Raw genomic sequence first — 20,762 nt, 5'->3', positions numbered from 1 at the left:
AGAATCTGTTCTACTATTTTTTTGCTTCCTATTTCATTGATTTCTGCTCTAATATTTATTAGTTTTCTCCTTCTGCTGGGTTTGGCTTTATTTGCTCTTCTTTCTCCAGCTCCTTTAGGTATGAGGTTAGGTTGTGTATTTGAGCCCTTTCTTGTTTCTTGAGAAAGGCTTGTATTGCTATATACTTCCCTCTTAGGACTGCCTTTGCTTCATTCCAAAGGTTTTGAACAGTTGTGTTTTCATTTTCATTTGTTCCCATGAATTTTTAAAAATTCTTCTTTAATTTCCTGGTATATATAGTTGGCTGCTCCCATGTTAGGGACATAAATATTTACAATTGTTAGATCTTTTTGGTGGATAGACCCTTACTTATGATCTAGTGTCCTTCCTCATCTCTTATTATAGTCTTTGGTTTAAAATCTAATTTGTCTGATGTAAGGATTGCTACCCCAGCTTTCTTTTGATGTCCATTAACATGATAAATGGTTTTCCACCCCCTCACTTTCAATCTGGAGGTGTCTTTGGGTCTAAAATAAGTCTCTTGCAGGCAGGCAGCATATTGATGGGTCTTGCTTTTTTATCCAGTCTGATATGAAGTATTCTTGGCTGCATATTTTTCTCGTCTAGCACCCTGAATATATCATACCAGTCCTTGTCCTGAACTGCTTTCAGGATTTTTTTCTTTGTCATTGAGATTTGTAAGCTTCACTGTTATATGTTCAGGTGTTGACCTATTGATTTTGAGGGGGGTTCTCTGTGCCTCCTGGACTTGAATATCTATTTTCTTCCTCAGATTAGGGACATTCTCAGCTATAATTTGCTCAAATATACCTTCTGCCCCCCACTTTCCTCTTCTTCTAGGATCCCAATCATTCTAATATTGTTTCTCTTTATGGTATCACTTATCTCTCGAATTCTCCCCTCATGATCCAGTAGTTGTGTATCTCTCTTTTTCTCAGCTTCTTTATTCTCCATCATTTTGTCTCTATATCACTAATTCTCTCTTCTGCCTCATTTATCCTAACAGTGCTTCCATTTTTTATTGCATCTCATTAATATCCTTTTTGATTTTGACTTGATTCGATTTTAGTTCTTTTATTTCTCCAGGAAGGTATTCTTCTTATTGAAAATATTCCACTAAGCTTATTCCTAGTAATTTGAAGTACTTCATTAGTATTGTGCATAGAATCTTTATTATTTAATTTCTTAATTATTTCTAGTAGGAGGAAAATCTATTGATCTGTAGTGCACTGTATTAAATTCTTTGCTTATACTTTTTTTTCCCTTTGTTCTTTGTTTACACTTTTAATTTCCTCAGTCTTCTTGGTTATCAATTATTTACACATATGTAATAATCATATGTAGCATAGTGCACATGGTTACAATACATAGCTGGATTCAAAAACAAAAAGAGAAAAAAAGAAAATTTCTAAATATTATAATCACTGAGGAAACACATAACCCTAATGACAATCTAGAGTTGAAACTCCTTGTGCATAATATATACAGATATATATACCTATTGGGTAATGGAACTCCAGATTTCAACCTTGTAGCATTGCAAGTTGGAACTTGTACCCCTGAATAACGTAGCAATGGATAAAGAGTTGTCCCATTAATGAATAGAACTGGGAATATTGTCCACATTCTATGAAAAGCAAGGTCAGTATGCAAGCTCCTCATCAGGTCTCTGTTGACAACAGGATTGCCTGTGAGAAACCAGCACCTTCAAAACTGTGGTTCTTGAGTATATAGGTATTTTCCCACAACAGAATGTTAGACAAGGTGTTAAATATCTGTGGAACTGAAGACAGTGGTAACTGTATGGTAATGAACACACCCAAATCTTCTCCCTAAATGATATAACATAACTTCACAACTATGAAAATTTTCCCAAGATCATGGCCTTAGCATGACTGAAGACAAAGAATGCTGAAACTGCAAATGAACAGGGAATAAAAAGAGAAAATCAACAAATCCAGCACAGGATCCTTCACACATTCCCATCCCACCCTACTCACCGCAAAGTCTACAAAAGCAGACCAAGAAAAACTGCAGAGAAGAGGGAAGACAAAGCCTAACAAAGAGTCCTATGGGTGATTAGGTATGATCACTAGAAGGGTAATTAACACTCAATCTGAGTTGAGTCAGAGAAGGAATTTAAGAAAGAGATTTCCAAGTATAGGTGATTTAAAGGGTCAGATGCCAGATAAAGAGTTAGTTGTGTACCTTAGAGGTCCAGGCTTGCCCTAAAGGGTGTGCATGACTTAAAGGGGCAGGAGTGATTTTAAAGGATAGGTGAGATTTAAAAGGATAGTCTTCCAAACACATGGATTCTGCTGGAAAAAAAAGTTAAAAAGAACAAAGAATTACTTTTGCACCTGAGTGGATGTGGGAAAAGAAAGAAAAGGGAAAAATTTATATTCCTGCAGGATAAAAGAAAGCTATATAATTGGAGGACTCACAATCAGCAAAACAAAACAGTAGGGACAAATTAACAGAAAATGTTCCATTTCTCTCTTCTCTCTTTCTGTTTGATTATGGCATTGTCGTAATGAAATACACAATGTTGAAATTTTAAATTTTTTCTCTGTTAAAGTGCTGATGACAGTGATGAGCATCAAAGGCAGCTGCGGAATTGGTGGATTTATTTTGGTTTGGTCTCACTTATTGCATGGTCTACATTGATACCATTGTCATGCTTTCCACACAGTGTACGAGGTGACTATAAAAATATAATTCGTTAAATTAAAAAACAATAGATTCCTTGTCCCCACCCCCATCTCCTCATGTCAGAATATGGCTGAACTACATTTCTTTTTGTCATGGAGCTATGGCGACATATAGGTTAGTGTTATTTGAGCAAATGAAGCTGGATGTGGCCAAATATTATTTTATTTATGTGCCAGATTTCATTAGTATGTATTTTTGCTTCTTGTCATTCTTTAAATGCTAGAGTTCATAACATTTCTTTAGAAAGAAACACGTTTAAATCTACTTACCTAGCATTACTTAATATACGTACTACCTTAAAGAAATATTATAAGTTAAAATAGTATTAAAATTCTTTTGAAAACACTGAAAAATAATATGTAACATTAGAGAAATCAAATACTTTCCTAATGACAGTACATTTTATTGTCACAAAATATTTTTAGCAATGTCAAAATTACTCTTTTACATTTTAGGGCTGTGCTGTCAAGTACTATAGTCACTTGCCACATGTGGCTATTTAAATGTCAAATTAAATTAAAATTAGAAACCCATTTACTCAGTCATAGGAGCTAGATTTCTAGTATTAATAGCTACATATAGCTCATTGCTACAGTATTGGACAGTACAGCTATGGAAAATTTTCATTATCATAGAATGTTCTTTATGACAGCACTGTTTTAGGAAAATGTGCTTTTTACTTAATTAGATTGACTTTAGCCTGTTCACAAATAGCTCACTTGTCATTTCAAGAAAAACTGGGTTTATTAAGATGTATGCATATATTTGTCTGTGTTAATTATTCAAATATGCCATAAGATTCTTTTATTTCTTATCATATAGGTACAGCAAAGATAAAAGCTGAGAAGCGTAAACATCCTCATCCATTTGATGGAGAGATTAAAGATCAGGAATTTGGACCGATTAATATCAAGGATTTATTTGCTACTATTTGGGTAAAGTAAAATATTTTTCATGAACAAACCAAATAAGTTGACCTGTAGTGGATGTAAGAAAATAACCATAAAGTGTTCAACTTAAATCTGAGTGGGACTTTCAAAGTCTTAATTAACTTATTCATTTTATAGATAATGTAAAATAGGACCCGCCTTAACTAAGTGGCATTTCCAGGAACATGGCTAGTGTCAGAGGATGGTACTAATATTTTCCTCCTATTTCTTTTAATTTTACTTTTGTGTTATTTTGTGCTTGTTCTTTCCCTGAAGAAATAAATAAGACATTTAATGAGATAACTTACAGGTATCAACATCTTTTTATTATGGTTAAATGACGTAGCAGAGAACTCTAGAAGTTAGCAAATATTCTTGCAAACATCATATTTTATGGAAAATATCTCAATATCAAATAGAGAAGAAATCTTTGTTTCTCTACGTGAGAAACACGGCCTACAATACAGACATAGTGGGGTTTAAAAACCCAACTTCTTTTTAAAATTTTTTAAAGATCTTATTTATTTATTTGTTTGTTTATTTGAGAGAGAAAGAGAGAGAGTGTGTGAGTCCAAGCAGGGGGAGGAGGAGAGGGGAGGAGCAGAGGGGGGAGGAGAGGGAAAGAATCTCAAGCTGACTCCACGCTGTATGTGGAGTGGGTGGTGGAGCTCGATCCCGCGACCCTGAGATCATGACCTAAGCTGAAACCAAGAGTCAGATGCTCAACTGACTGAGCCATCCTGGCATCCTGAAAAAAAACCCAGCTTCTAAATAGTGATTCTGTATTCAATTTACTTCCTCTTCTCCTCTTCATAACTTTATCCTTTATGTTGTGGGCAGAATCGCATTGAAGATATGATACTAACACCCATGCCTTTATGGAGCTGTGTTGTTGTGTGGGTCTCAGATCTTAAAAAATACAGATTAAAAACAAGTGATTGACAATTGTGTAGAGAAAATTCCATGTAAAATGTACTTTAGATATAGGTCAAAGTAGGCTTCACTGAACAGGGAGCATTTAAATAGAAAACCCTAAAGCAAGAGAAGGAATTATCCATGCAAAGAATGGTCATTAAGGAAATTTCAAGCATAAGAGACACATGTGGAAACATCTTGAGGCAGCAAAGTTTTTGCCTATGTTCAGTTTAGAGAAGACTTGTATGTTTAAAGCATAGCTGCTTGGTGGAGAGAGTGAAAGAATACTAGGTTGGAGAGATAAGCAGAAGGCTAGCTCTTGAAGGTCCTTGTGGGAGATTGTGAGAGCTTTAGATTTTGTTTTCAATGCAATAGGAAGTCACTAATATAAGTTAGGGAATGATGTTTTAAGAACTTTAAAACATGACTTTGTGTAAAAAATGGATTACAGTGGGGTGAGAATTGAAAAGGCAGTATGATTTAGGTGTTGTTACAGGAAGTTTTCTCTCGGTATTAAAAATGGTTAATTTTTATTCAGCTAGTATATAGGACCCAATTGCAAGAACCAATTAAAGAATTACTTGGCATTTATAAAATTCAGGGCTATTGACAATGATTTGTATAAGAAGAAAAAAAAGTAAACCTTTCACATAGCAATATGATCTGAGCTTCTGGAGTCTTAAAAAAGAAAGAAAATAAATTAAAACCTAAAATATGGGAAAGCAAATGTTCTAAAATCTACATATGGACATGTAATATCCAGATCCAACAGAAAGCTTATGTATCTAGGCTCTTGCCTTTAATCATATACCAGGCTGAGTTCAGAAAGAAAACAGGGATAACGGGCCACACTTTAGGGAGCCTACTAGATTAGAAAAATTCCCACTGTTTGCCTTGTTTCATGGTTTAGCACCTGCCAAAGCTGACTTTCTCAGTAAAGTGTATCTATTGAGCCATGTTGGTGAAATTATTCTATTTTATTTTATTATTTTATTTTATTTTATTTTTCATTTTGGTGAAATTTAAGTAGGGCATTTCTTCTCTGATCCTAAGGGAGTCAGCCAGTGTTTTCTATTAAGTTGGTGGTTACTTGTGAGTCAGTTAAGCAATGTAGGTTATTAAAGAATTCATGCAAGGAAGAGTGGAGTGAAGCAGTGGTAATGGTAATAATCCCTCATCAGGTAAGGGTGAGAGATGCTATGACTCTCTGGGGATGAGTAGAAAGTAAACTAAAGGTAAGTTTATGCTTCTCTGTGGTAGATCATAGAGAAATTTTCTTGTTAGGGTCTGTCACTTTTTACCTAAGCCCAAAAGTCAGACTTCTGTTAGAGACTCTGACCACCCAAGAGTAGCATCCTGTTCTTTGGTAAAGTTTTAGAGAGAGTAAGCTCTAGCCTTCTCTTTGTGACTAGTGGTTATCCAAGGGGTAAAAGGCAAATGATGCATCAGATCTCTCTTTATCCATAGGTTCTGATTTGTTAGCAGGCCTAACTACTAGAGGGACTACTCCTCAGGGACATTATGTAGCACTCACTACTGTGATACCTTACCAAATATCCATATTTCTTTCATTTGGAGACATACTTTTTTCCTTCACTTTTTAACATATTTAAAATGGGTTGGTATTAAATTGATGGAGTCTTGAAATAACTATAAAGCAGGATGTAATTTTGACATAGTAGATAATGCCCGATATGCATAAACTTGGTGATGGCTGTTCATGTTATCATTACCTTAACTAAGTTATATACTTGAGTGGTGCTGTCCATATTGAGTGAGCCTTCTTGGTTAACATTTCAAAAAGATGATGCAGTATTTAAGCATGGTATTATAAACTTATTATATATGTATAATATATATACAAATATTTGATGTTGAAGGAATGATCACTAGTTCACATTTTCTTGCAAAGTAACATCCAAGTATTTTATGAAACTTAAGTAAAGGAATCCCACAAATAGAGATAGCTTTATTGTTCTTTTATTGAGATAACTGCAAAAGGACTGACTAGACCACATGCCAAACTGTGCGGCTAAGTCAGGAAAAACTGGCAAGTCCTTCTTAATAGATCTAATATATTTCAAAAGCCGGTGAGACTAAAATCTGCATAGTATAGGATTTTCCTTTAAGCATTGTAGCATTATGTCAGTGGCCGTGATTTTTTTTTAATGTTTTTTTATTATATTATGTTAGTCACCATACAGTACATCCCTGGTTTTTGATGTAAAGTTCGATGATTCATTAGTTGCGTATAACACCTAGTGCACCATGCAATACGTGCCCTCCTTACTACCCATCACCAGCCTATCCCATTCCCCCACCCTCTCCCCTCTGAAGCCCTCAGTTTGTTTCTCAGAGTCCATAGTCTCTCATGCTTCATTCCCCCTTCTGATCACCCCCCTTTCTTTATCCCTTTCTTCCCCTACCGATCATCCTGGTTCTTATGTTCCATAGATGAGAGAAACCATATGATAATTGTCTTTCTCTGCTTGACTTATTTCACTTAGCATTATCTCCTCCAGTGCCATCCATGTTGCAGCAAATGTTGAGAACTCGTTCTTTCTGATAGCTGAGTAATATTCCATTGTATATATGGACCACAGCTTCTTAATCCAGTCATCTGTTGAAGGGCATCTCTGCTCCTTCCACGATTTAGCTATTGTGGACAGAGCTGCTATGAACATTGGGGTGCATATGGCCCTTCTCTTCACTACGTCTGTTTCTTTGGGGTAAATACCCAGTATTGCAATGGCTGGGTCATAGGGTAGCTCAATTTTTAACTTTTTAAGGGACCTCCATACTGTTTTCCAGAGTGGCTGTACCAACTTGCATTCCCACCGACAATGTAGGAGGGATCCCCTTTCTCCACATCCTCTCCAACAATTGTTGTTTCTTGTCTTGTCTATTTTTGCCATTCTAACTGGCGTAAGGTGGTATCTCAGTGTGGTTTTGATTTGAATTTCCTTGATGGCTAATGATTTTGAACATTTTTTCATGTGTCTCTTAGCCATTTGTATGTCTTCATTGGAAAAGTGTCTGTTCATATCTTCTGCTTATTTTATGATTTATTTGTTTCTCATGTATTGAGTTTGAGAAGTTCTTTGTAGATCTTGGATACCAGTCTTTTATCTGTAGCATCATTTGCAAATATATTCTCCCATTCCGTGGGCTGCCTCTTAGTTTTTTTGACTGTTTCCTTGGCTGTGCAGAAGCTTTTTGATGAAGTCCCACAAGTTCATTTTATCTTTTGTTTCTCTTGACTTTAGAGATGTGTCATGAAAAAGGTCGCTTTGGCCAATGTCGTAGAGGTTGCTGCCTATGTTCTCCTCTAGGATTTTGATGGATTCCTGTCTCACATCGAGGTCTTTCATCCATTTGGAGTTTATCTTTGTGTATGGTGTGAGATAGTGGTCAAGTTTCATTCCAATTTTCCCAGCACCATTTATTGAAGAGACTGTCTTTTTTCCACTGGATGTTTTTTCCTGCTTTATCAAAGATTAGTTGCCCAGAGAGCTGAGGGTCCATTTCTGGGTTCTCTATTCTGTTCCATTGGTCTATGTGTCTGTTTTTGTGCCAGTACCATGCTGTCTTTGTGATCACAGCTTTGTAGTACAGCTCGAAATCCGGCATTATGATGCCCCCAGCTTTGTTTTTCCTTTTCAACAGTTCCTTGGCGATTCAGGGCCTTTTCTGGTTCCATACAAATTTAAGGACTATTTGGTCCAGTTCTTTGAAAAATGTCATCGGTATTTTGATCGGGATAGCATTGAAAGTATAGATTGCTCTGCATAGCATGGACATTTTAACTATGTTAATTCTTCCGATCCATGAGCATGGAATATTTTTCCATCTTTTTGTGTCTTCCTCAATGTCTTTCAAGAGTGATTTATAGTTTCTAGAATATAGATCCTTTATGTCTCCGGTTAATTCCAAGATAACGTATGGTTTTTGGTGCTATTGTAAGTGGGATGGATTCCCTAATTTCTCTTTCTTCAGTCTCATTGTTCGTGTATAGAAATGCAACTGATTTCTGAGCATTGATTTTGTATCCCTCCACATTACTGAATTGCTCTATAAGTTCTAGTAGTTTGGGGGTGGAGTCTTTTGGGTTTTCCATATAGAGTATCATGTCATCTGCGAAGAGAGACAGTTTGACTTCTTCCTTGCCAATTTGGATACCTTTTATCCCTTTTTGTTGTCTGATTGCTGTTGCAAGGACTTCTAGTACTATGTTGAATAATAGTGGTGAGAGTGGGTATCCTTGTCGTGTTCCTGATCTTAAGGGAAAGGCTTCCAGCTTTACCCCATTGAGAATAATATTTGCTGTAGGCTTTTCATAGATGGTTTTTATGAGATTGAGGAATGTACCCTCTATCCTTACACTCTGAAGAGTTTTAATCAGGAAAGGATGCTGTATTTTTTCAAATGCTTTTTCTGCATCTATTGAGAGAATCATATGATTTTTGAATTTCTCCTTTTGGATAAAATCTGTGACACTGATTGATTTGTGAACGTTGACCCACCCTTGCATCCCAGGGATGAATTCCACTTGGTCATGATGGATAATCCTTTTAATGTACTGTTGGATTCTGTTAGCCAGGATCTTGTTGAGAATTTTGGCATCCATATTCATTAGAGAAATCGGTCTGTAATTCTCCTCTTTGATGGGGTCTTTGCCTGGTTTGGGGATCAAGGTAATATTGGCCTCATAGAATGAGTTTGGTAGCTCTCCTTCTGTTTCTGTTTTTTGAAATAGCTTTAGAAGAATAGGTATTATTTCTTCTTTAAATGTTTGGTAGAATTCCCCAGGAAAACCGTCTGGTCTGGGAGTTTTGTTTTTTGGAAGGTTGTTTATCACTGTTTTAATCTCTTCATAATTAATTGGCCTGTTTAAAAAATCAATTTCTTCCTGTTTCAGTCTTGGTAGTTTATAGGTTTCCAGGAAGTCCTCCATCTCTTCCAGATTGCTTAATTTATTGGCATAAAGCTGTTGATAAAAGTTTCTAATAATCCTTCCAACTTCATTGGTGTTGGTTGTGACCTCTCCTTTTTCATTCATAATTTTCTTAATTTGGGTCCTTTCTCTATTCTTTTGGATAAGCCTTGCCAGTGGTCTTTCAATTTTATTAATTCTTTCAAAGAACCAGCTTCTAGTTCTGTTGATCTGCTCTACTGTACTCCTGGTTTCTAATTCATTGATTTCTGCTCTAATCTTGGTCAACTGCTTTCTCGTGCGTGGATGAGACCTGTCCTTCTGTTGCTGTTGCAGCTTCTTGAGGTGAGAATATAAAAACTGCATTTTAGATTTTTCTATTCTTTTGAGTGAGGCTTGGATGGCTAGGTATTTTCCCCTTAGGACTGACTTTGCAGTATCCTGTAGGTTTTGGACCATTGTGTTTTCATTCTCGTTGGTCTCCATAAATTGTTTAAATTGATTTTTGATTTCCTGGTTTATTGAATCATTCCTGAGCAGGATGGTTCTTAGTCTCCAAGTGTTTGAGTTTCTTCCAAATTTTTCCTTGTGGTTGAGTTCCAATTTCGAAGCATTGTGGTCTGAGAATATGCAGGGAATAATTTCAGTCTTTTGGTGTCAGTTGAGACCTGTTTTGTGACCCAGAACATGGTCTATTCTTGAGAATGTTCCATGGGCATTAGAATAGAATGAGTATTCTTTGGTTCTGGGGTGTAGTGTTCTATATATATCTATGAGGTCCAACTCGTTGAGTATGGCATTCAAAGCCTTTGTTTCTTTGTCGAGTTTTTGCATGGGTGTTCTGTCTATTTTTGATAGTGAGGTGTTGAGGTCCCCTACTATCAGTGTATTTTTATCTATATGTCTCTTTATTCTGGTTAAGACTTGGCTTGTGTATCTTGCTGCTCCCCTGTTGGGGGCATATATATTTATAATTGTCATATCCACTTGTTGGATACATCCTTTCAGAATAATATAGTGCCCTTCTGTGTCTCTAACTATAGTCTTTAGTTTAAAATCCAATCTGTCTGATATGAGAATTGCTACCCCAGCTTTCTTTTGAGGTCCATTGGCGTCAAAGATGGTATTCCATCCCTTTACTTTCAGTCTGAATGTATCTTTGGGTTCAAGATGAATCTTTTGTAGACAGCAAGTGGATGGGTCATGTCTTTTTATCCAATCTGCAACCCTGTGGTGTTTTATGGGGGCATTTAGGCCATTTACATTGAGACTGATTATTGAGAGATATGATTTTAATGATGCCATGTTGCCAGTAAAGTCTTTGTTTCTATAGATTGTGACTTTCTGTTCTGTATCACTCTTGGGACCTTTTTACTTTTATAGAACCCCCCTTAATATCTCCTGTAGGGCTAGATTCGTGGTTACGAGATTGGTCAATGACTGGCGATTGTGGAAGGTCTTTATTTCTCCATCAAATCTGAATGACAGCCTTGCTGGATAAAGGATCCTTGGCTGCATGTTTTTCTCTGAAAGAGCTTTAAAAATGCCCCCCAACCCTTTCTTTCATTCCAGGTCTGTGTAGACAGGTCTGACGTAATTCTTGGTATGTGAGAAATTTCTTTGCCCTGGCTGCTTTCAATACTGTATCCTTGGATCTAATATTTGTGAAAAGCACTATGACGTGACGTGGCATAGGTTTGTTGTGGTTGAGCTTGGGAGGGGTCCTCTCTGCCTCTTGGACACGAATTCTTGTTTCCTTTGCTAGATTAGGGAAGTTTTCAGCTACAATTTGTTCAAATATCTCTCCTAGACCTCTGTTTCTCCACCCCCTTGGGGATGCCGATGATTCTGACATTGGAATGTTTCATTGACTCAGTAATCTCCCTTAACCCACATTCTTGAGAATGGGTTTTTTTGAGCCAAGTTTCTATTTTAGCTCTCTCTTCTACTAACCCATCCTCCAATTCGCTGATACGTTCTTCTGCCTCATTCACCCTGGCCATCAGAGCCTCTAGTTTTGACTGCATTTGGCTCATAGAATTTTTAATTTCTGCCAGATTCGCTCTAATTTCCTCCCTTAGAGATTCTATATTCTCATTAACATTTTCGTTAATACCTTTTTCAAGTCAACACATCATCTTGACCATTGTTACTCTGAATTCCATTTCTGATAATTTGGTTATATCCATATCCATTAGTTCTGTGGCAGGGGCCACAGACTCATTGCTTTTTCTTTGCTGGGGGTGATTTCTCCTTCTCGTTATTCTGATGAGGAGAGGTTGCGGGGTTGTCCAGAGCCCAAATTATTGACTAGGACCCAGGCCGTGCGCCCTTGTTTTATAGGGACCTTAGGGATGTGGGCTTCTTGATTTTTCAGCCTGCCTTCTGTGTTCTGGGGGAGGGGCCTGCCACGCCGATACTCAGACAACCCTGTTTGGATAGAGTCTCCGTGTCCCCTGCGAGGGGGGATGGGGGTCGGCACACTGTGAGCCGGTCTTTCCAGGCTTTTGTTCTCTGGCGGCTTTCCCTGGCGGTTTGCTGTGCCTCTTCTGAGAGTCAGAGCAGCAGTAGCCGAATCTCAGCCTCTGTCTCAGAACAGAGGGATCGCGGACCGCTCTCCACTGATGTTCTGGCCACTTTAACTCTGTTTCTGTTGGTGCTGCTCAACCCTGCAGCATCCTGGGATGTGTGCCCCACAGCCGGTGTCCCAGCCCTCACTTCCAGGGCCAGCGCGTCTCTGTCCTTTGTGTTTCTAACATCGCCAGCCGCCAGCTGCCCCCCGTTTGCTCCCGGAGCTCCCGGTCTCAGTCTGGTTCCGGTGAGCACACCGGAGGTCCGTTTCAGCCTGGTGGCGCGCGTTCCCCGGCTCACGGTCTCAGTCTGCTCTCTTGCGGGTGCCATCCGCGAGTCCACCCGCTCCCCCGTGCAGGTGGCTACCGCTTCCCGGCGCCCGAACGCGGCGGCTCCCTCCCCCTTCCGTTTATCTTCTGATATCTGTGCGTGGTTTCAAGGCTCCCTGCTTCGTACCTCAATACTCAGCGCTGGAGATGTTCATTTGTAGAGATCCAGATGTATCTTCCTGCATCTCAGGCTGATTCCGTGGATGTTCAGACTGGTCTGGTACCTATCCAGCTCAACTCAGGGGACCGGCTGAAAAAGGGGTCCCCTACTCTTCCGCCATCTTAACTCCATCCGTGATTTTTTTTTAATGGTACACAGAATAATGTTGTTTCTTACTGTTGATAGCATTTTAGATTAAATAAAATATGGTATTTTAACCTTTCTGAACCTCACTTTCTTCAACTGAGAAATTGGTACAATAATGGTACCTTCTTCAGAGGAATGTAGGGTAAATAGATTTCTGCAGAGCCCATAGTAAAAACTCAGCAAATACATAATTAATATGAATGTCTACTTGAGATATTTCTGATTTTAGATTAGGGAAGGAAAGTGCACCAAAAAAATAAGGGAAAATGTTATAATATTTTCATCTTGATAAGAAGAATGGGTTATCAACTAGAAAATAAATTTAAAAGACTAGTATGAGGAATTTGATTGACTAAAAAGCTTTGTCTTCCTACACTATTAACCATATAGTTCAGTACCTCCTAGTTCATGACACTTAATTGGTACTGTTTGCTTGAAGTTCAATGTCTGTTTACAAGTTCCTGTTTTAAGGGCTGACATAAAATCATTCCAGCAAGCAAGTTATTCCAGTCAGTAAAATGTATCACCATCATTATAAGACTTACTGACTAAAAACTAGTTAAAAAACACATCTTCTGATTTTTTAGGGATAGATTTTTTTTTTCTAAAAGAAAAGTCTTCTTGTCATAAACTTTTATTAAAAGAAGCCAGAGAAGTATCTCTTTTTAGAATGGATTCTCTTTACTCTTACCATATTTCCTGTTCATCCTTACTTATATATTTTAGAAAATTCTTCAATTAACGAAAGAAGAGTTTTATTCAAATTTCAGTAAAGATAATTTTAATTTTAAAATTGATAAAATGGACATAAATAAAAGATAAAAAGCCAGAACAGAAACAAAATATTTAACATATTTATAAAGTTATAATATCCATTGCAAATCCTCAACAAGATATTAGCAAATCAAATCCAACAGTACATTAAAATAATTATTCACCATGATCAAGTGGGATTTATTCCTGGGCTGCAGGGATGGTTCAATTTTTGCAAAACAATCAACATGATATATTACATTAATTTAAAAAAGATAACCATATGGTCCTCTCAATAAGTGCAGAAAAAGTATTTGACAAAATACAGCATCCATTTTTTATAAAAACCCTCAACAAAATAGGTATAGTTGGAACATACCTCAATATTATAAAGGCCATGTTTGAAAGACCGACAACTAATATCATCCTCAATGGGGAAAATCTGAGAGCTTTTCCTCTAAGGTCAGGAACAAGACAGAGATGTCTATTCTCACCATTACTATTTAACATAGTACTAGAAATCTTAGCCTTGGCAGTCGGACAACAAAAAGAAATAAAAGGCATCTAAATCGACTAGGAAGAAGTAAACTCTCACTATTTGCAGAGGACATGACACTTAATGTAGAAAACCTAAAAAAGACTCCACCAAAAAATTGCTAGAATACATGAATTCAGCAAAGTTGTAGGATATAAAATCAACATCCAGAAATCTGTTGCATTTCTATACACCAATAATGAAGCAGGAGAAAGAGAAATCAAGGAATCGATCCCATTTACAGTTGCACCAAAAACCAGAAGATAAGACTAAACCTAACCAAAGAGGTAAAGGATCTGTACTCTGAACACTTATAAAAGAAATTGAAGAGGACACAAAGAAATGGAAAAGCATTCCATGCTTATGGATTGGAAGAACAAATACTATTAAAATATCTACAATACCCAAAGAAATCTATGCATTAAACACAATCCCTATCAAAATGCCACCAGCATTTTTCACAGCGCTAGAACAAACAATCCTAAAATGTGTATGGAACCACAAAGCCCCCAAATAACCAAAGCAATCTTGAAAAAGAAAAGCAAAGCTGGAGGCATCACAATTGCAGACTTTAAGCTATATTACAAAGCTGTAGTCATCAAGACAGTATGATACTGACACAAAAACAGACACATAGATCAATGGAACAGAACAGAAAACCCCAAAATGGATCCACAACTATAGGGTCAACTAATCTTCAACAAAGCAGGAAAGAATATCCACTGGAAAAAAAGACTGTCTCTTCAACAAATGGTGCTGGGAAAACTGGACAGCAACATGCAGAAGAATAAAATTGGATCACTTTCTACATCACACACAAAAGTAAATTCAAAATGGATGAATGACCTAAATGTGAGACAGGAAATCATCAAAATCCTAGAGGAGAACACAGGGAGCAACTTCTTTGATACTGACAGTAACAACTTCTTACTAGACACATCACTGAAGGCAAGGGAAATGAAAGCAGAAGTGAACTATTGGTATTTTGTCAAGATAAAAACTTCTGCACAGCAAAGGAAACAGCAAAACAAAAAGGCAGCCTATATTTGCAAATGACATATCTGATAAAGGGTTAGTATACAAAATCTAAAGAACTTATCAAACTCAACAGCCAAAAACCAAATAATCCAGTTAAGAAATGGGCATAAGATATGAATAGATATTTTTTCTAAAGAAGACATCTAGATGGCTAATAGACACATGAAAATATGCTCAACATCACTCATCATCGGGGAAATACAAATCAAAACCATGACAAGATACTGCCTCACACCCGTCAAAATGGCTGAAATTAACAGCACAGGAAACAAAAGGTGTTGTTGAGATGTGGAGAAAGGGGAACCGTCTTGCACTGTTGGTGGTAATGTAAACTGGTGCAGCCACTCTGGAAAACAGTATGGAGGTTCCCCTAAAAAGTTAAAAACAGGGGTGCCTGGGTGGCTCAGTCTGTTAAGGTTCTGACTCTTGATTTCAGTTCAGGTCATGATCTCAGGGTCTTGGGATTGAGCCCCACCTCAGGCTCCCCACTTAGTGGGGGGTCTGTTGTCTCCCTCTCCCTCTGCTTGCTCTCTGTCTCTCTCTCTCTCTCAAATAAATAAGTAAATATTTTTTTAAAAAGTTAAGAAAAGAGGGGCGCCTGGGTGGCACAGCAGTTAAGCGTCTGCCTTTGGCTCAGGGTGTGATCCCGGCGTTGTGGGATCGAGCCCCACATCAGGCTCCTCTGCTAGGAGCCTGCTTCTTCCTCTCCCACTCCCCCTGCTTGTGTTCCCTCTCTCGCTGGCTGTCTCTGTCCTGTCAAATAAATAAATAAAATCTTTAAAAAAAAAAAAAGAAGTTAAGAAAAGAACTACCGTATAATCCAGCAGTGGCACTACTAGGTATTACCCAAAGGATACAAAAATCCAGATTCAAAGGGGCACACACACTTCGATGTTTATAGCAGCAGCAGCATCAATAGCCAAAATATGGAAAGAGGCCAGATGTCCCATCAATTGATGAATGGTAAAGAAGATGTGTGTATACACACACACACACACACACACACACAAAACACACAGAGGAATATTACTCAGCCATCAAAAAGAATGATATCTAGCCATTTACAAAGACATGGCTGGAACTATAGTCTATTATGCTACGTGAAATAAGTCAGTCAGAGAAAGACAAATGCCATATGTGGAATTTAAGAAACAAAATAAATGAACATATGGGAAGGGGAAAAAGGAGAGAGAGAGAGAGAAACAAATCATAAGACACTCTTAATGAGAGAGAACAAACTGAGGATTGATGGAGGTAAGTGGGAGGGGGATGGGTTAGATGGGTGATGGCTATTGTTATGATGAGCACTGGTTGCTGAATTCTACTCCTGAACCAATATTGCACTATATTTTAACTAACTAGAATTTAAATAAAAATTTGAAGAAAAAAATAAGTAAAAATAAGTTATAATATCTGTGAGGTGAAAAGTTATAAATAAAAAGTCAAAGGGTTTACGCTTAAGAATAGAAAGTTGAACAACGAATAAGAACAATAACTATCCATAGCTCTCAGAATATAATGGATTAGGAATATATTTTAAAGAATAAAAATAGAAAGCTTGGAAATTAGGGAAATAAGTCAGGGAAAAGGAAAAAAACAATGAAATTAAGACTGGCTAGAAGCAGGTAAGGAATAAGATTTTATATGAGAAAACTGTTTTTAAATGTATGGAGCAGAGAGATCTGCACTTTACCTTCTTTTTCTTCATCTCGTGCCTTAAGTCTCATACCTTATTCACAGAGAAGACATTTATATACTAGAACTCCAGTGAACAAAGAATTGTCAATGAATTTTATGATATGAAAGAACTTCTTGAACTAGAAAGGACTAATTGAATTTAAAGTGTTATTCATTACTTGTGTGACTAGAAACGGATGACAGAATATATCAAAGGAAGCTAGTGTCCAAGTTATTTAGATATTATACTGTTGTTAGTCAAAATACTGAACTTTCTTTGAAAGGAGGTCAATTACTATCATAGAAACTAGAATCAATGTACATTTGACATAAGTAATATGATTTTTAAAAATATATTTATTACTTATATTTATGTCAGGACATCATGTATTATTTTCAGTCTCTGAGTTGTCTACTAGGTTTGATGAAATAAATTGGTGTTTATAGAAGCTGAGTAAGTGAGGTTTCAGGATAGAGGGCTGAAACATTTTTAAACTTGAAAAAGCATTTTATACATGAGGTATTTTACTCTTATTGACAGATTTAATAAAGATAGCCATTACTTATTTTCTATGGCTAATAATAGATGTTTTTCATGAGGAACCAAGACCAGAGCAAAGGCGAAGTTAAATGATCAAGTAAAACACTTGAGAAATTCAAAGTTTATTGGTATCCTCTACAACTTATGTTTTCTTCCTATTTGGAAGACACCAAAGCCTTTTACTGGCAAGATCATTGTCTCCTGTCATGCTACCTTGATTAGGGTAGGAAGTAGATTAATGCTTCTACCACATGAAAGAAAAAGTTCCATAATTAATTGGGACACTACACACCCATCTTCAGTGAACCTTGGTTGAGTCTTTGGGAGCTCTTTCCTTCCTGCAACATTTCTTTGCATCAGTTTCCTCGTTGACATTTGTTTCCCACTGCTACTTGAGCTCTGTCCTGTATCTTAGTCTACTTGTCTGTGTCCATTATACCATTTACTTTATATTTTGCTGATCCTGTCCTTGTTTCAGACTCTTACTAAGTAAGTACATGCAGGAGTACCATGTTGATTGGTTACCATTTAAAACCATACCTCCCAGACCAGCATGGACCTCCTCTAGTGTAGTAAAGACCATGGTTTTAGACAAACTCTGTGATGGAGTAGGGCTGGGAGCCACAGTGCTACAAGAAATGGCTGTTGCATGAAATTACCTGCTACTGTGCAGAACTAATTCAGTTCCTCCTTTTCTTTTTCGACACCTACCATAATTAAGCCTGATTTTATCACATGAAATCCCTTGAATACTGGTTTTATGTCTAGCCTTTTTCTTTGTCTCCCATATTTATATTTAAGTAAAAAATAGATTTTTTTTTTTTTAAAAAGAGGAAAGCCTAGACACTTCATTGGAAAGGTCTGTTGTATTCCGAGTGTTTGCTATGTTTCCAGTTTCTTTCTAAGTAACGTTCCCATAGCCCTTTTGAATGAAGTGCCCAGAAGGGTTTCTTTGTGCATGAGTTGCCATGCTCTATATGGTGTACTTCAAATGTCCTGGTAAAAACTAGGTGTGGTATCAGAACTTGAGCCTAAGATAGCAATCCTTAGAATTCCCAAAAACCAATTAAGTAACTTGAGAAAATATCCAATAGGACACCTGTTATAAAACAACTAGTTAATTTCTCTTTCTTGGAAGAGTATAAATAGGAGAAAGGCTGGGAAACTTAAACGACACAGCTTTAATAAACTGACATAGAGAAAATGAATGTGCAAAGACCATTGAGATAGAGAAGCAAATGGAGAGACAATATAGTGAGTAGCTGTGATAGAAGTAGATATAGGCACAATAAGCTGACAGAAACTGAATATCTGGGCCTTTGTAGCAATTAAGACAAAGCAATGGAATGCCCACTAGAGAGCAGACCAGGCAGACCAGGTTAGCTGCCATTTGCTTCTGAATCATTTTCTCTTTATGAGTGCTGAATCATTCAGCTACTTAGAGAGTGTTTTTGGCTTTCTTACTTTACTGTGTAACATTATAATAAGTCTCATCAACTGGATTAACCTATGAGTCTGTTAATTTTAATTCTAAAGAGTCCAAACACAAAAATTATCTAGTGCAGTGGTTCTTAGTGTGGCTCCCAGGCCATCATCATCATCATTGCCTGGGAATTTGTTAAAAACGCAAATTCTTGGACCCTGCTCCAGACCTACTGAATTAGAAACTCTGAAAGTAGGACCTGCCAGACTCATATATAAAAATTATAGGTGGTATGGAGGTCAAATAAATAAAAATGGTTCAAACACTACATGTCTTTAATGGTATTTGTATATTGGTGAATTGCAAATTTTGATATATATATATATATATATATATATTCAGTTTAGATTGGGAAAGGCAAAATTTTTGCTAATTGGTCATTAACATGTGAGTGAATAAATCTATTCTTCTTTACTTAACAAAATAAAATAATTTGTATATAACATTTCTATTTCAGGTTCTGTTGAAGAATCCAGTATTTATATGCCTAGCTCTGACCAAAGCTTCAGAATCTTTAGTTTTTATTGGAGCTTCTGAATATTTGCCTATATATATAGAAAATCAGTTTTTATTAAAACACTCTACAGCAACTAAAATTGCAGGTAGACCATTTCTGCTCATTGTACTCATTTTGAAGTTTTTATATAAAGTTTTCTTATATGTATTTATGAATATTTCAAATAAGCATAAAGTAGGAATAATAGCATTTGCTCAAGTTTTATTTATCTTATTTTATTTTATTATTTTTCAATGATTCTGTACATTACTCAGTGCTCATCACAATAAGTGTACTCTTAATCTCCTTTATTTTACCTACTCCCCCACCCACCTCCCCTCTGGCAACCACCAGCTTGTTATCTGTATTTAGAGTCTGGGTTTTTGTTTGTCCCTTTTCTCTTTGTTCATTTGTTTTGTTTCTTAAATTCCACATATGAGTGAAATCATATGGTATTTGTTTTCTCTGACTGACTTATTTCGCTCAGCATTATACCCCCTAGGACCATTCATACGGTTGTGAATGGCAAGATTGCATTCTTTTTATGGCTGAGTAATATTCCATTGTGTATATATTTCGCATTGTCTTTATCCATTCATCTATCAATGGACACTTTGGCTGCTTCTACAATTTGGCTTTGTAAATAGTGGCTGTACCAGTTTGCATTCCCACCAACAGTGTACAAGGGTTCCTTTTCCTCCACATCTTTGCCAACAGTTTGTGGTTTTGATTCTAACCATTCTGACATGTGTGAGGTGATATCTGATTGTGGTTTCAATTTGAATTTCCCTAATGATGAGTGATGTTGAACATCTTTTCACGTGTCTGAAATATGTCTCTTGTAGGCAGTATATAAGTTCTATTTTATTTATTTATTTGAGAGAGAGAGATAGAGAGGTGGGGGGATGGGCAGAGGGAGAGGGGGAGAGAGAGAATCTTAAGCAGGCTCCACACTAGGTGTGGAGCCTGATGTGGGGCTTGATCTCACAACCCTGAGATCATGACCTGAGCCCAGATCAAGAGTTAGGCGCTTAATCAACTGAGTCAACCAGGCGCCCCCTCCCCCACTTCTTTTAGAGAGAGAAAGAGATACACATGTTATTTTTAATCCCTTCAGTCTAAATGGGGACACTTAGACCATTTACTTAAAAATAATTATTGATAGGTACATACTTATTACTATTGAGTTTACTGTTTTCTGGTTATTTTTGTAATTCTCTGTTTCTTTCTTCTAATTGATGACTTTCTTTAGAGTTACATTTGGATTGCTTTCACTTTATCTTTTATGTCATTATAGGTTTTGGTTTGTGGTTACCATGAAGTTTATATATAACATCCCAAGTATGTGACAGTCTGTATTTGGTTGATGGTTGCTTTAGTTTGAACACATTTTAAAAGCTCTGTATTTTTACTCTCTACCCTCCATGTTTTATATATGTGCTTTTGCATTTTTAAAGTTTATGAAACTGTTAACTAATTTTTTAGATGTAATTGCTTTTACTACTTTTGTCCTTTAACCTTC

At 36.9% G+C, this 20,762-nt stretch overlaps 1 protein-coding gene across 1 annotated transcript in view; it reads left to right on the top strand.

The window, feature by feature from the left end:
- The window catches only part of SLCO6A1 (solute carrier organic anion transporter family member 6A1), a 96,835-nt gene that overhangs the window by 19,794 nt on the left and 56,279 nt on the right, over positions 1-20,762 (top strand). Inside the window, exons 6-8 of the mRNA XM_048221110.1 lie at positions 2,619-2,721; positions 3,556-3,668; positions 19,202-19,346. Coding sequence (XP_048077067.1) covers positions 2,619-2,721; positions 3,556-3,668; positions 19,202-19,346 — 361 coding nt within the window. The remainder of the gene's footprint in view (positions 1-2,618; positions 2,722-3,555; positions 3,669-19,201; positions 19,347-20,762) is intronic.

The sequence above is a fragment of the Ursus arctos genome, unplaced genomic scaffold (assembly GCF_023065955.2).
Source record: "Ursus arctos isolate Adak ecotype North America unplaced genomic scaffold, UrsArc2.0 scaffold_5, whole genome shotgun sequence".
Lineage (NCBI taxonomy): Eukaryota > Metazoa > Chordata > Mammalia > Carnivora > Ursidae > Ursus > Ursus arctos.
Note: the sequence above shows the minus strand (reverse complement) of the source record. Positions and strands in the feature narration are given on the sequence as shown.